We start from the raw sequence: 17156 nt of genomic DNA on the forward strand, positions 1-17156 counted from the left end.
CCTTGAATTATATCAGGGAGAGTTATTTTTCATTGTTATTTATCTCGACCAGTACTGAAAAAACACAGCGTGACAAACCCAATAAAACCCTCTAAAAGCAAAGACAACTGTGGATGTTGAACAGGCAGGAGACGCACTGATTTATCAGCAATTTTAAGGGCCTCTTGTGCCACAGTTAAGTCATCAACTTTAACATATATTAGGTGAAAATTAATTCAATCCATCAAATAGCTGACATCCTGCATTCAAAGCCAAGACAGGTGTAGTCAATCCAGCAATGAAAGCACAGCAGATGGGGAAAAGAATCACATTTGTACCATAGAGTGTTCTTTGAACCTTCCCTTCCCTCCTCCCAAAGGCAACGGAGATTGATTTCCCATTTATTTCCCATTTTATTTAAATTCAAATTCAGGAAAAAGTGTGTGTTCCCAGGAGCAGAAATTCACCATTGTGGGCCTCATAACCTATAATCACGAATAGGAAAAGCAAAACTCTCCAGACAAAGCTCGTGGAAAATGATACCTTTCCTTCATTCATTCCAGTACTGCCATGGAAAACTGACCCCAAGTTATTAGTGAGAAGCTTTCTGCAAGGCAGAGAAATGTCTCTTCCTTCGTTACCTCCCCTAGCTGCCCGATCAAGAAGATGGTAAGCAGGACCCGATAACAAAGGCCATATATATTGATCTGCCTTCCAATTTATTCCTACCTGTACTGGGCTTCAGCCGGTTCTCAGCAAGTTCAGAAATTGCTCCTGTTGTAATGGTCTTCTTCAGTCTGGAGACCCCAGAGCCTGCTGTTACCCCTGGCTTTGTGAGCATGTCATCGCTGCTGGCTCTCTTCAGCTGCAAGAAAAACCACCTTGTGAGCAACCAGAAGGAATCACTCTCTGCTCTGTTGGTGAAGAAGGTAATGGTACAGAGATGGACAGTGAAAGTGCTGAAACCTTGAGGGATAAAAAGTGCTTTCAGGAAACCCATGGAAACAGGACGTTGGGAACACAGTCAGGAGCCACCGCTGAGCACCCAGAAGAGCGCTCTCCCCACAGTCAGGAGGGTTTCCTGCCTTGGCATGTGATGCCCAAACATATTTATTTATGCAGAAAGGGACCTGCAGGTGACAGGGGACCGTAAGCTGGATAGGAGCCAGCAGTGCACCCTTGTTTGCAAGCAGGCGAAGGGCATCCTGGGTTGCATTGGCAGGAGCGCTGCCAGCACATGGAGGGCAGTGATTCTTCCCCATCTATTCTGCACTGGGGAGGCCACATCTGGAGTCCTGCACCCAGTTTTGGGTTCCCCACTACAGAAAGGATGTGGACACATTGGAGAGAGTCCACAGAGGGCAATGAAAACGGTTAGGTGGCTGGGGCACATGATTTCGGAGGAGAGGCCAAGGGAACTGGGCTTATTCAGTCTGGAGAAGGGACGACTGAGTGGGGCCTTCACCTTCCTGCCGGGGGGCTGCAAAGAGGATGGAGCTGGACTGTCCTCAGTGGGGGCAGATGACAGAAGGAGCAATGGGCTCAAGTTGCAGCAAGGGAGGTTTAGGATGGATATTAGGAAAAAACCTCTCGCTAGGAGAGTAGTAAAGCACTGGAACAGGCTACCCAGAGAAGTTGTTGAATCTCCATCTTTAGAAGTTTTTAAGACACTGCTTGACAAAGCCCTGGCTGGCATGATGTAGTTGGGGCTGGTCCTGCTTTGAGCAGGGGTTGGACTAGCTGTGACCCCCTGAGGTCCCTTCCAGCCCTCATTATCTATGATTCTACTTATCTACAGGCCAAGGCCCATGAGTTGAGAAGCAAATGAGATGAATTAACTTTGACTCAACACACCCCACCAGATCCTCACTTATGACACAAAGGATGCTACTGTTCTCCAGTGCTGACCTCGCTCCTCTCCCAGGAAGGTGGAGTGGTTCTAACCGAGAGTGGCTGCCGGTTTATTCCCATCAACAGAGAATTGCCAAGCTTAGCTGCACCAGATCCTGCTTCTCGAGAAACAAATGGCACGCTAGGGACTGAGCAGACCCCAAAACTCAGCATTTAGCTCTGCTGAGGACTGCAGGCTGCTGCACTGAAAGAGCAGAGCAAAGTAACGCAGCTCCCTCAAAGGGAAATGTCATCTGAAAGCTGAAATCATTTGGGCTGTTTAGGCCTTCAGGGGCTTTATTATTGAACAGCAGTGAGCAAAGCTGGTTGATAACAGCTTGGTGGGCACTGCTGCTAGTGTCCTTGCTCAGCAGGATGGGGATCGATCAGAAGTGGGAAAATGGAAAAGCGGGATTTGCTCTTGGGGGATGCCGGATGAAATCCATCACAGCAGAGGAAGGCATTGGCTCCCAGGTTTAGAAAAACAAGCTGCAGACATCTCCACATTACTACATACACATCTCATAGCATGGCTGGAGGCTTGCTGCAGTGGTCCAGGAAACACAAGAGAGGCAAGGACGTTTTTTCGGTAAGAAGGGAGGGGGCAATATCGTTTATTGGACCAACACACTTTTGGCACAAAGGTTCCCGAAAACTTATCCTCCATTTCTCCCAACAACACAGTTCATCCAGTAAAAGATATCAGCCAAAGCAATTCCTCACCACTGCAACCCTGCAGAAAGACAAGGCATGTTCCCCCAAGGTCTGTCTAGAAAGGTATTTGAGTAGAAAGGTGGTTACTGCCCTGGAAATAGAAACTGTGCAGCGGTTACAAGGTCTCCGAGTGAGAGTGGAATAAGGATCTTCTGTTCAGAAGAATGAGCAGAGAAACGGTACCCAAAAATGCTCAAAAATGCAGGAACCACTGATACTAACTTCACGGGCTGACCAGGGAGTGCCTTTTGCAGTTTGATCTTTCCCAGGCATTCAGGAGTGGGGTAGGACAGATGCGAGACCTCAGAACAAGCGATCTAATTCCAAACCTAAAATGGAAGGATGTCTGAGGAGCTGCTCAGACACTCCCGAGTCACATGTTTGAATCATGTTTTCGTACTCAAAGTCCCCCAAAATCTTTTGCAAACCCATGACTAAAGTTCTGATAACACAGTGCCTTTGTAAAGAAAAAAAATGCATGTTGTGCTCAGAAATAGCTCCCCCACGGCCTGGGACTTTACTGTTTGTTGAGATGGGAAACACCAGGCAGGACAATATACTACAGCCATGGAGCACGCACTTGCACAGCCCATCCAAAATGAGCAAAAAAGGACCTTTTCTGTTATGACGAAAGACTGGCACCATTCAGAGTAGATCATCTCCTCTCCCGGTATCAAACTGCAGTGCACTACAGGGGATGAGTACCATAACTTTCCAGCCACATGGCAAGATGCCACCCGGAGCTACAAGACCTTAGTCACAAAAACTTACGGGATATTCAAAGAACTACTTTCATATTTTTATTGCCTGAAATTCCCCTAGCCGGCTCCCCACTGGAGGATTATACTCAAAATCCACCGCTCGCTGCCACCACCATAGTTTACTCAATAAACTTTACTGCACCTGAATAAGCACGAGTGGTAATTATTTTTGCTGGTAAATACAAGTTCATTCTGAAGGCGTATTCAGGAAATTCATGCAACTCAAACCACCCCAAACAGTTGCCTCCCAAGGAAAACACTGAAATGATGTTGGTCCAAAGCAAGAAGGAAGAATCCCTCTTGGAATATAGTCATCTGCATTACCCCATTTGTGCCTCTCCATAGGTCAGGCTTTAATTAGTAACCCTTTAGACACAGAAACCTTTTAAGCATCTTAAAAAGCAAAACTCTGCAGGGTGTCTCTGAAGAGCAGGATTAAGCGGTTTAGTGGGTTCAGAGCTGGAACTCATTTAAGTAAAACCCAATCTCTCTCAACTCTAAATTGTTCCCTTCTTTCATCTCCTCATCTGATTCAGAGTCTGTGGTTTCCTGGACCCTGGAAGCAAACGAGTGTTGATAGCCAAAGCATTGATCTACTGCAGGAAACCAGACATCTGAAGTTCTGCATGATGGCAGTGCTTTTGCCAGCTCATTTTTTAAACTAAAACAGAACAATGTGGCTTTCTGACCTTTAGAAAAGGCTTCACCCAAGTTTTTTTAATAGTGGCTCTTAACACATTCACCACTTTCCATGGCAGAAACACACCTCACCACACTGCCTCCCCAGCCTCGTGCTACCTGCTCACTTGGGTTACCTTTTAACTTCCAAATGTTCAATAGCTTACAGATCACAGATGGAGTTAAAGATGGGACACAACATTTTAAAAAAATGCCCCATCCACTATATAAGGTGCCACAGCTAGCCTGAACTCCCACCTCCCCACCATTTGCTCAGAAATACCAGAAGTGCCTGAGAAGAATGGTGTTTCAGTGACCAATACAGACTGGCTGGACCCCTAGCCTAAAAATACCCCATTTCTAAGGTACTTGGAGCGTCTGCAAGCCTGTGACACCCCCTGTGTTCAGACTAATCTCTCTCTACACAATATGCACAACAAATGCATCCGGTGCACGGATCAGTCTGGTGGTGCTCCACTTTCAGGTGCGGGGGGCTTCTGCCTGGCCCTGCACTACCTCTTTGCCCATCTTTGTGCACTAGGATTGGGCCCCCATGAACCTGATTCAGCATGCAGGGACACACTATCTGGCTACACCGGCACAGTGCTTCCTGGCTAGTACCTTGCTGAGCCGAGATTCAAAAGCGAGCGAAGTGGAGGACTTGGAGGTCTTCATGCCCGAGGAGGCAGCAGGAAGAGGTTTTCCTCGGTCAATCCCGTGGCTCCCTTGCTTTGGCACAGCACTCCAAGGCTTGGCAGCGCTCTTCATGGTCTTTCCAGAGGAACGGTCACTCTGCAGAACACAAGAAAGAGGATATTAATGGTTTCACAGCATTTGGAAACCAGGGAGCAGTGGAAATACCTGGCATCAATTTAAAGGGCGGAAACGGATATACTTAATTCTCTCCCAGCCCTCATACACAAGATCATACATCCAAACACAGCGTTCTAGAAAGTAGCCTGTGGCCACTCATGGCTTTGATATACATCTGCGACATGCAAAAGAGGCAGGGGGAAAGCTGCATTTTGCTGGGACCTGTAACGGTCTTAGACAACTGTCCAGCCAATATTAAAAAAAGGAGAGGGAAGCTACCAATTAAGCACAGCCCACACATTTCCAAGATGCAAATGCAGTTTTGAATCAGGTGCCATTGTTCTTATTCTTAGAGCACAGGTTTCAGGTCTGCAAGACGAGCTTTGCTCATCATGCTCAAGTCGCATGAGGGCAAAACTATGAATTTGCCCTGGAGTATGGCCCTTTCCCTCCATCTCCACCTCTTTGACAAACCAGTCTTCACTACATACGTTTGGGACCACCCATAAGGGGCACAGGTCCTGATGACCCAACAAGATGTGTTCACTAGTCTAATATCCCCGTCACCACCAAGTTCCAAGTGTGCAAAAAACTTACACAGTACCCACGTTTTAAACTGATACCCTAGAAACGGTTCCCAGCTGCCTTCCTTTCTCCTTCAGAGTCAAAACTGCTGGAAGAGAAGGAAATTTATAACCTGCAGATTGTAGATCAGATACTTCAGTGCCGGAGAGACAGAAATAGATTTGATCACGTTCTGAATTCTGAAGTCATGAACAGCCAAGGGTTGCCTATTTTAAATGAATCAGCAGCCAATTTCTTAGTTAGCGCCTGGCAGAAAAGGCGCCCACATCATAAAAGCTGCATTTTTATCAGCTCTGGAGAGGACGAGGACTAAATGCACCAGAGGCATTTCTACCTGGAGACCAGACCTCCACTTTAGGGCTGAAACACAGTGGAGAGAGAGTCTGGGGGACATGTGAATTGCTGGGGAGACTTGCAATGTAGCTCTCCTGGGGATGAAGAGAGGACTTCCTCTCAGATTGTCAATCCAGCCTCCCTCTCTCTTGGATAATCGCTTCGGGTAGCACAAGCAGACGACCCCCATTTCTTTTAAGTGATCATCAGATTCATCGAGAGCAGCAGTAGCCGGTGTTGCTACAGTGATGGAGTGAGGTTTCATAATACCAATGTTACGAAGAGACAAGGCAAAAAAAGCCAAAAATCAACTCCTCTGCAGAGGGAAAGTCAAGGCCTGGGTTCAGTCCAGAATTCCCCAGGGATGAGTTCAGGAGGGAAGTCAATCCTTCTGCAGAGCAGAAGCGAATCTCTCTTCCTGGATACAACCAACTACACTGGATGTGCCAGCAAGAGCCATTTGCCATTTCCCCCAGCTGCAGGTTAAAAGGCTGGCCTGGCTCTCTAAGCAGATCCATACACCCCCGACTTTTCACCATTCATCCCCCTTCGCTGGGGATGCTGGGGTGATGGGGAGCAGATTGCTTTGTGTCTGCGCACAGGTGCCCAGAAACCACAGGACACCAGGCTAATCTCATCAGGAAGCGATGGCTGTTAAGCATCTACTGAATGTTATCACAGAAGAGTCGAAACCAGGACGCTCGTGGTCTTAGGAAATTTAAAGGGATGAGTCAAACGAAGCCTCCTCCTGACTCAGGCAGCAGGAGCCATGATGAGAAGGGCTCAGTCTCTCTGCCTCACACTTCAATTTGTGCATTATTTTTGTGCTGTGTTCTTGTTAATGAAGGTGGATTCCAGGGAGACCATCTATTCAGGGCTTAATTGCATTCAGTGCCTACACACCTTCCAGGTGTCACAGATGTACTATTTAAAGGCATTTTCCATTGCACACAAGTGTGAGAGAACTTCACGCTCCCTTTTGCTGCTGTTTCAGGGCAAGCAAGCAGCAATTCTCCTATTCAGCCGTAGAGGATCTTGACTTTTTCTTGGACCACAGCGGGGAAAAAAACAATCAATTTATTTTCCCCTGGCTATAACCTGCCAGCTTTTTTCAGTAAGCGTGGTCATCAATTTTATTAAGAGCTCCAATGCATTTGGTAAAAGGGCATGAGCTGATCTCATTGATGTAAAAACAAAACCAAACCAACAAACAACCTATTTCTTTCCAGGCGTACGTATGCTTGATTTCCTAAAGCAATTCATGTTTGGGAGAGAACACAATATACAATCACGTTTAAGTAATCTTGTGCCCTATGATTTCACAGTAACATTAGCAGCTTTTTGGCAATTTAAATGCATTTAATGGGCAATTAATTTTTAATGGACGTATGCTTCTTGACATTCATACGTACAAATCAAGCAACTGCACATACAAATAGTCGTGCCGATGAGATCACCGGCTTTACGCACACGTGGATTTTACGGCTGCAGTTTTCTGGCTGTTCCCTTTGGACCTCTCCAGAGCCCTAGCTCAGCACCCTCCAGCTCTGCTGCATCAGGCTCCTTTCTCTGCGGAACAATATCCGATCAGATTTTATCTTGAATCAGCCAGCACATTTTAGGTGGCTGGGGCGGGTTATAGCCCTTGGATGGTCACGTTGAAAAGAGACGAGCAGGAGCTGGAATAAACCTCAGCGAAGGCAGCTACCATTTGAATAGCAGTCCTTCTGCCCTTTCCTCGCAGGCAACAGCAGCTCATACTACAAGCTAAACCAATAAATAGGAATATCTGTGCTGCCATGTTAATGCTTCACTGGGCCAAGCAGGTGAAACTAAGGAAAGGGCTAAACGTCAAGGTCTATTTAGATGGGGTCTTGTGTGGCAAAAACTGGAAATCACTGCTTCATCAACCAACGCAGGGGTGGGAGGAGGGCGAAGAAGTAACCTCTCCTATTAGCATTTCTGAAGAAAGCATTGCAGATGATCTGGTCAGATTGATCTTGAGGCCTCTTCTCAGTTCAGGAAGGGACCTAGAGGTATGCAAAACCATTACAAAGAAAAACAATCTACCGAGCAGATTCAACATGCACTGAAATCCTCGCTCCATAGTCTGAGCAAGAACGGATCAGAAACTATTAGACCGCGGCCAGCCCGGATGCTCGGCTGAAGTTCAGTCTCGGTTCTGAGAATATCAGTCCTGAATATTTTTTTGCAAACGTTTCTTTCTACGCAGCCATCAGTCCCCGATTCGAAACGGGCATTGCGCTTCACACAGGGAATTCCTCTTTCTGTGCCTGCTACACCGAAATCATCAACAACCCAGCTACAAGCCCAGGAAGCGGGTGAAGTGCATGAACACTGGGCAGATGAAGAACTAGATAGCACAATTTCCGGAGTAGACAGCCTTTCATTTTGAGTTCACAGATCCAGATCCGACTGGGGTCAGCAGAGATCAGCATCTGGCACAATTCAGTATCCCTTTGATGCCCTACACAAAAGGGATCGGCTGTCCTAGTTTAGCAGCTAACAGGTGAAATCACCAAGTCCACCACAACACTTTGTGGCACCTTCACAAAGAGATTAAACGGGCCACCCGAGAGAGTCTCTCCAGGGCAGGAAGGAGGGATTTTGGCAAGGCCCAACATAGCAAACTTGTCTTCGAATCATACAACCGGAGCTGTGCTGTGGATAAAGAGGATGTCAGCTTCAATGCACCTGAAAGAACAAAACCAGGTTGCTTCTGTCCATCTTCTGTGAAGCTGCTTTCACTGCCAGGCAACGTGAGCTTTTAAACGAACCGTTTCAAGAACAGCACAAAATATCAAATTACTAAGAAAAGAAAAGTAATGCCCTGCTGTTCTCCGGTTAGGACAGGAAACCCACCCTCGGAGTCGACAGCAGCCGTTCATTTTCTCCGAGGGCAACTTATTAAATGGGAACGAAAAATACAGGACCTGAAATCGTGGGCAGCTGGAACGCTGGGAAACCTCTGGGAGGTAATGATCCCCTCCACGGTATGTGTCATGGGCCTTGATCGGCAATGAAAGGCAAGTCAAAATGCCAGCTGTAGGTCGAGAGGGTAGCATGGAGACAAGGAAATGCCTGCAAGCAGCTCTAGCAATGGCAAAATAGGGCGCTGGGCAGGTCTGCACCAAGGCTTTAGGAGCACAGTTCATTTTTGATGCATGTTCATGAAATGCAAATCCAAAAAAACAAAGCAGACAGGCAATGTGGGAGTTTGGGGTATTCCTGGCGCTTAAAAGTGATGCCTTTAACGTGTACCCCAAAGTGACTGGTCATTATCCAAAGGACAGAAGACGATGCACACACCTCCCACCTATGTTTTTAGATTGCCAGTGGTATACGCCTTCATAAATCTCATTTGTGCTGCCTTCCTTGCTCACAGGCCTTTTGGCCACCAAGAAGAAGAGATGATAGCCTGAATAAAAGGACCCACCTCCTCAGGGTCGCAGACAGCCGATCGGGAATCACAGCTAACAGACAACGAACGTTTAAAGTTTGAAGAAGTTGAAAGAAGAGATTTGCTGCAGCACGGGGAGAAGTTTGAAACGTGTCGAAATAAGAAAGAGGATGAGGGACTCGGTGTCATTAAATATAAACTGGAGGAAGGAAGTTTCTGGAGATCCTCAGGCAGAGGATTTTGCCACTTCAGAGGCTTTCTGTCTCAAACACGGCACCAAAAAAAGCAGCTTGTTGGGAGCAACGCAACCACTAAACACCACCTTCTGCTTCCATGACGTGGCTTTGGGTCAGAGGCCGAGAACATGAGCCCGTGGAAGGGCAGAGAGAAGGGTGGATGTGAATTTAAGACAGCTTCTGCCACCCAGCCTTAGCTAGAGTCTGTCCTACAGCATAAAATACTAAAACTTGCTGTTGACTGTGATTAACTGCCCACATGAAAGCTTGGGAATAGGATGCACTTGCAGGTGTCACCCCTCCAAGCTTCAATGAGTGGACGCTGGCTGCCGGCTGGATTTGTCACTACCACGAACATGTCAGCTAAGCTGACTGGGTCTTGAATATCATCCCTGCAAATTAGAGGTGGCTTCTTAGTCAAGGGAGAGCTCGAGCCAGCATACCACCATCATGTTGCACCTCCAAGACTGGCCAAACTAGGTAGACCGGCCTCTTAGTAAAGCAAAGGACAGTCAGGAGCCCTACATCTTATTCCCAACCCATCAATAGCTTGCTATCTATTTACAGGCAAAAAGCTTTCCCTCCGTGTCCCTTTCCCCTAGAGAATAACTTGCACATGTATGATTCCCCTTGAGGAAAAGCATGATACGAAGGCACTTTATTAATATTCCTTTGTCACAAGAGACGTTGTTCAATACCTATTTGCACAGAAGGCTCTAGACCGTGTATTTCTGTGTTTCTGAAGATAAGCTGCCAACAGGTAATGGATCCCTATGGCCTTGGATACATCGATAAAAACAAGTCTGCTGTATTTTAAATAAGTGTCAGCATTTTCTTCCAAAAGGACCCCAGAGAGATTGTGGTTTGATCTCTAGGCTGTTCGCAGAGAAAGCCAAGAGAAAGAAAAGGCAGGAAGAAAAAGCAACCTCCCAACATAGAAGCAGTCAAACAAAACATTGCAAATGCCATAATCTAAAATACCCTGTCTTTCAGCCCATCGCGTGGCAACTGGTGTCAGAGGAAAGAAAGGTCCTGGTCATGGCTCTGAACAAGGCCCTATAAGCAGAGCATGCAGCTCTGAAGACCCCTCAGTTTTTCCCTTCCTTCCCCACATTACACATTGACTCAGTGATGCTTAATCAACGGGGCAGTTCAATTAGCCAGGGTCCTTCAAGTTACTCTCTTATGAAAACTAATCGCCAGGTCTGCAAAGTAACAGACCAGATGGCAGCTTCAACGAGAGCCGTGAACGTTCAGTGTTTTTAGAAAACCAGGCCACAACTACCTGCCGGTCAGATGGGATTCACGAAGGACGCAAGTCCGTGACTTCTGTAGATTTAAATCAGATCCGTAGTCCTGCTTGCTCACAGTTATTTATATTACACCCGAGAATCAGGTCGCTGCAGAACCCCCCTTGAACACGGCCTTGAAGTGGAAGCAAGAACGTCTTCTGGGATTTTCCCGCGTTGAATGCAAGCTGTGTTTAGATAGCTGTCCCTCTAAACCATTGCCCTTCCTCGCTTTGCCATCAGCCGGAAGGGAGAGAGATCGAACTGGTCCAGGAGACTGTCAAGGATTCCCTGCTGGAGCGTAGGAAGTGATGTGGTAGCACAGCCAAGACACCCGACGGGGACATTTTTTTCAGCCTTGCCGATCAACCCACTTAAAAAGCACCACTTGTAGATTTGACAGATGCTTGCATATGACTCATCTTGACTTCTCAGTTGATACCAGGACTCAAGCCAGGGTCATAATGCACAGACTACACCAGTCCAACGTGACAGGTGCCAACTTGGAGACTGGCTGCATTTAAAACCAGGCTGAGCTTTTAATTAAAAACAAAACCTTCCTTTACTTTCCTGACCACATCTCGGTCTGCTTTTCTAGAGCCCCGGTCCCTCCCAGCCCAGCGTGCATCAATCAGTTCTACATTTGTTGCATCCTTTATTCTTCTAGACAGTCACTTGCCCTTGCAAGAGGGCAATGTCATTCCTTCTTGGTTAAATTGTATTATCCTGCCTAATTTTTAGCATCTCCTTGGCTGTCCTTGTGTAATCCTCACAAGTGGAAACCTGGCTGCATTTTTTCTTGCCCAAAGCTTAGCTCACATCAGCAATGGCAGCTCATAGCTAATGCTCTTAGGACCCTTGCTGGGCACCGGGGAGGAGTGTGAACCTACTACATACACTGCACACCTCATACCAGCTTACAGGGCCAAAATTCCCAACCAGCACCATTTCTTCACCATTTAAGAAGGGGCCTTTTCATGCCTCATTAAAAAGATACCAAGAGACAAGACACAGCTTCAAAACCCTGCCAGCCATCCTGCAAGTAATAGCAAGAAGAAGGTTTGTGTTAGTCTTAGCCATGCTTCAAGCACAGCCTTTTACCTCCAGGAGTCCAGAAGGACGTGTTATAATGATGAAACCAGGCACTCATAAGCACATTGCAATCCAAGATGCTGATATACGTTACAATCGTAGATTAAGATGTCACCATTTTATGGATGGGAAATGACAGAGAGGAGTTACGGCCACACATGGTATCAGTAGCAGAGTCATGAGCAGGGGGCCTAGCCCTGTGCTCAAGTTTTTGGACCACAGTAGCTCTTCTGTAGCTTCAGGTAATGAATGAGTCCCCAAATAGAGCAATAGGATGACTGGTGGCGGTTATCCATGGTCAAGGATCACCATGAAACCACGTGTGAATGGGGTGGTCTTGGGACTAGGTTATGAGCCTACTGCCAAGTCTCCAGACGTCGTTTATCTTTTGTGTGTTTACGGCTGATCATGTTCTTTCCATCATTTATCCTTAAAAGAGTATTTATTTTAATATATTATTATCCCCCAGCTGACTTCCTGCCCTTTGGGCAGGGGGCTGGACTCGATGATCTTCCGAGGTCTCTTCCAGCCCTAATGTCTATGAAATCTATGAAATCTATTTCCAAGGGCATCACGGACCCTTAGGAAGTGCCTGTACATCACAATCAAGGACAGCGTGGGCAGAAAAAACTCTAAGTAACCGTAAAGGGTAGGTATCAACTAAGATAAGCCATCCTAGCAAGACTTCTAGGCCCTATACACCTCTGGGTGGATTCAGTGTTGTACCTAGTATAAATACCCTTCCTTCAGCTACCAGGGGGTCATCCGTGATTTTACCGACACGGCCGGGCAGGCAACGGAGGAGGCCTTCTGCGCACTCCCATTCTACACAGCTTCTCCTGCGAGCCTGCAACGTATGAACTCCTTGTTCCCAAATACATCCCGTTTTCCAGCTGGACGCAAGAAAGGAACCAAACGCCTCGTTCTGTACAAGGGCATGGGGGATATATGGACAAGAGGCTGGGATGATTGAGTTGGGGCTGGTCCTGCTTGGAGCAAGGCAAGGGGTTGGACTCGATGTGACCTCCTGAGGTCCTGTCCCACCCTCGTTTTCTATGATAGATTCAGTCTGATTTCTCTTGTGTTCAATTCCACTCCTGCCCATACCATGGGATGCAAAAAAAGAGTTTCCTGCTCATCAGCTAGAACACATGGATCTGTCTTGGATGAGAAGTCTACACATCACCTAGCAGAGCAATTGAGGGTCAAGCCAAAAGGTTATTTCAAAGCGTCTAGGAGTTTTCCCCTCCAGTAACTTCAGTAATCCCCTTTCTACGCAGACATGCAGCACCTCCCCTCGCTCACCGCCACCGATTACCTAACCCAGGCTACCCTGTCAGAGTGGGTCCGTCTCTCCAGCCTGATCATCTGATAGTCACGATAAGGCTACAAAAGCCTGACAAGCTGGCAAAGCTTTTTGGCAGCCGGCAACCACCAGCTGCATGGTGATCTGCTAGAGCAGAAGTCAAATACCACTTCTGGCTCTCTGTACAAATAGGCCATCGTGTTTACATGACCTGGTTAAGAAATGACAAGTGCTGGATTGAACAAGAGGCTGGTATAATCTTTTTCTTACTCCGGGGCAAGGTTTTGCATTTGAACATAGTGCTAGCTAAGTATTGACAGAGGCACACGAGGAATGCAGCAATACAGCATCGATAAAGCATGACGAGGGAGGGGGGGGAAACAAGTTGCCTTAGTGTGAATGCACGTGCACACAGGCAGGATGCAATGGTGCGTACCGGAGCCTGCGGTGGCTGCGTGCAGCCAACAAGGCTATACGGTTTATGCCAAACATAATCACAGCGCACAAGAGACTACATTCAGGAGGCAGTTTCATCCCACAGAAGCCAAGAGACACTGCTTCTGCAGCTGCACGTCCCGCGTCAGCTCAGCTCCGCTCAGGCCCCCAGGCTGAAGGCGTCTCAGATTATACGATGAACGTTATCCCTGTTCAGTGACATAAGGCAAAAAAAGATGACGGGAAGGTGGAAAGTCATACCTGGATTCCAAATCTCCTAGCTGCCGGAAGTTAAAAGCCAGGCTGTAACCTTAAAAACAAAAAAGCGAAGCCGCTCTGAGCTTTCCCTGACATGTCCCCGGCTGGAGCAGAAGGTTTAACTTCCCTGAAGTATAACATAGGCAGGTTGCAAAAACATTGGGGTAAGGGAGTCATCAGAGCCCATTTCTTTGGACTACCATCCTAGCAATGCACAGGGTTAGTACTGTATGTTTTACTAGCCCACAATAAGGAGAAGGCGGCTCTCTTTACACCGGCCGCAGCTGCATAACGGCTAGAAAAGGGAAGAATCATCACTGTTTTGCTCAGCAATGCCTTGTCATACCCTTATCCTGTAGCACATGGGGCAGATATGCATATGCTCAGAAGGGAGGAAAGGAATTGCCACGCGTTCTAGATGGGGAGCCGCACGCAGCAGGCGAGTACGTACTAATCCCAAGCACTACGTGCACCAGGCAAAGCAGCCCAGCTGCTCTCTTCCATGTGGTGCATGGGCCAGCTATTTCTAGCTCCATCAGAGACATCCTGTGCCACCCTGGACAAGTCGTGTAGCCTGCCTATGAATTACTGTAATTCACCATCTGTGGAACGGGGATACGTCTCAGCCACTGAAAAGCCTGTTTTGAAGATCAGCTTTTGATGTGGGAGAAACACCCACGTGCCTTAAGGAGTCCCTCGGAAGAGAGAGAGAAGCACAAATAAGAAGGCAAGTCAGCCTCTCCCACTCCTAGAGCACGGGTGAATAACCCTGGCCCGTCATGTGGTGGATGGTCCCTGTGCCTAATTTCCATCCAACCCCCCCACAGCACCGAGTTCTGAAAGGAGACATTTGTGCTCTAGAAAAGCACGCAGCAGCCTATTTTAAAATGTGAATACACTTGGCCCTTTAACTCTGAAATGATCATCAACAGGCAGCACTGTGAACTTGTAGGAGACTGCGGGGTCTCTTTGGCGAGAGGAAGCCATTTGCATATCCTAAAATTGCAAGAGAAACATCGACACTTCTCCATTTTTTTTTAATGCTTACTCCGCACACGGACAGCGTTGGCTGGATTCAAACGGCGGTGCCTTTGCTTTGCAAACTGTGACCTGTGGGTCTCCAAGGACTTGAAAGCCCAGTTCTGGGTGGGGGGCTGCATAATGGAGCCACTGGCGAACCAAGCAGTAGGGTAGGGGGTCTGGGCTGGGACAGAAACGCACTGAAGACAGGACGACTCTTAATAAATAGCCAGCAGAGCATGCTGCTGGAGAACAGTGGGTTGAAACGAGTCAAATAGCCCCTCCTCACCGCAGACCCAAATGGGTAAGAGAACGATTTCCAGTTTGTAGGCAGAGAGCACGCCAGTAAAACAGCCCAGTTTAAGCGGCACATGCAACAAAAAAAGCAGATTGGGCATAACGAGGGAAGAGGTTTTGGCTTGCCATCCAGTGCCGCTCTGTGATGAACACACAGCTTAACGAGCATTTGTACAGCTCTGCAAACCTGCCGCGTGTTATGTAAATGCTGAACACCGTACCTGCGACTGCTGCTAGGATCCAGATTCAGCCCGGAGCACATCTGTACAGCCAGTTACCACGCTGCTGAAATCAGAGGTTCCTACAGAGATGCTCAACAGCCCCGTGCCAAGGTGGCACGAGAGGGTATGGCTCCTGCGTGCCACCCGATTGTCACTGCAGAGGAGCTGGCTGCCAATTTTTTCTTTTCCTGAGCCCGTTTGCTCAGCAGCCTGCTCCTCTCATGCCCTTTCTGGGCTCCGAAAAGCATAGGGGAAGCCCGTTAGCTCTCCCGTTTGATGCAGCTGCTGGAACACGCTCCCTCGCTCCAAGGAGAGCAGCAAGCAGAGGCAGGCACCGTGACAGCTTTAGTCCTCTCTCCGTCAATAACTCTATGCAGCTCAGCAGAAGCATATACAGTAGCTAGCTCTGCAAAGATCACAGGTTTGTTTTCTATTGCTAATGTCTATTAGGTCATCCAGTCCCACTCCCTGCCAATGCAGGACTGCTCCCCGCGGTACATTTTCTACAGCTTCATCCAATCTAGTATTAATTAGAGTCCAACATTACAGCCAGGTGTTGAGCAAAAGAGGTCCGGCTTGCTTTAAGAATGCACCTCCCTCCACAAAACCCTGCTAGAGATCATCTAATTCCCACCTTACCGATTAAAAAAAAAAAAAGAAAAAAGGATGAAATACTTACAGCGAAAGCTTTTCTCCTCCTCGTATTAAAAAGAAAACCGTCTCCCGCTAGCCTCTGACAGCATGTGCAAACCAGACTGAGAATTCAGGGCTTCAGCGCTTCCCTGAGAGGAAAACCACATTGCAACGAGACACAGAGAGCTGCTTGAGAAATGATTCACATACGGAAGCAAGCTGGCTTCACCAGGGCTTTTGGCATTCAGCACACACACGCACACACATATGCACACTTGCTTGCTCAGGGGAAAGAGAAATATTATATTTCCATCGGACCAAGAGGAATCATTAATACCCAAGCTCAGCGATGCAAAGGGCTTCCGTGCTCTTAGCAAGGCAGGGAAGGGGTCCTTTCCCGGACGTATTCCTCCAGACCTCAGAGCACAAGTGTACGCTGGATAGATGGCATGATAAGCCTGTCTAGTCTGCATAATCTGATCAGCTGAACTGTGCGGCATGTATACTGCAGGAAAAAATAGGGAGGTGGGCATCAAAAGGAGGCGTTTTCTGCAGGAAGTTACAGGAGCTGCACCCCCGGGGCCTCATGCTCCCCAGAGTCCTAATGGCTCAATCCAGCCGTGCTAAAATATATTCCTCGCCCACTACATTGCCTCCAAAACGTGTGTAGGGGTGGGAGAGGAAGGGGCTACATTAAAACAGGGATTTAGTCATGATCTACCGTGCAAGGGGGCTAAGGAGTTGAACGCCGCAGCTCTCCGGAGAGCCGGAGGCTGAGAACACCATGCCGACTGCACATCCTGTGCGCCGAGAGAGAAAAAGCAGGCCAAAAGAGGTCTTTGCAGAGATGAATTGGGCAGATGTAGGGTCAAACTGAGATGGGGGGGACACTCAGCTCGATGTCTGGATTTCCAACACGCTGAAGTTTGGGAATGCTCAGAGCCGGGGTTTCGGTTCGAGCCATTAAAGAGACAGCAGCACTTGCAAAACTCTGCTCTGGACCTGCATCCTAGGACATTCAGATCCAGGGGGCTGGTCTGCATCCAGCTTTAGGACGAGGCATCTGTTTTTCCACAGCAATTCGAACACAGGATGTAAGCAACGGTTATAAGGCAGCTGCTGTTGCATCATAAAGATAACTAGGGAGGTTTCATGCTATCTGTTTCCAACTGAGGCCTAAATGCAGTGGCTGCCT

General features: G+C 47.8%; 1 protein-coding gene across 8 annotated transcripts in view; it reads right to left on the reverse strand.

The window, feature by feature from the left end:
• Positions 1–16246, reverse strand: part of SPECC1 (sperm antigen with calponin homology and coiled-coil domains 1) — a 115056-nt gene extending 98810 nt beyond the window's left edge. For 7 of the 8 annotated variants that reach the window (XR_003091876.1, XR_003091878.1, XR_003091877.1 and 4 more), the window contains exons 1-3: positions 16008–16246; positions 4644–4814; positions 709–844 (exon numbers count right to left, since the gene is read on the reverse strand). Coding sequence is in view for 3 of the 8 variants with exons in the window: in XM_025192336.1 (XP_025048121.1) it covers positions 709–844; positions 4644–4790 (283 nt within the window). In the remaining 5 variants the exon portion in view is untranslated. Of the gene's footprint in view, positions 1–708; positions 845–4643; positions 4815–15328; positions 15735–16007 lie in introns of all 8 variants that reach the window. The other variant, XM_025192337.1, reaches the window with a different exon arrangement.
• Between the last annotated feature and the right edge of the window lie 910 nt (positions 16247–17156).

This window comes from Alligator sinensis, unplaced genomic scaffold, assembly GCF_000455745.1.
Source record: "Alligator sinensis unplaced genomic scaffold, ASM45574v1 scaffold1642_1, whole genome shotgun sequence".
NCBI classification, from domain to species: domain Eukaryota; kingdom Metazoa; phylum Chordata; order Crocodylia; family Alligatoridae; genus Alligator; species Alligator sinensis.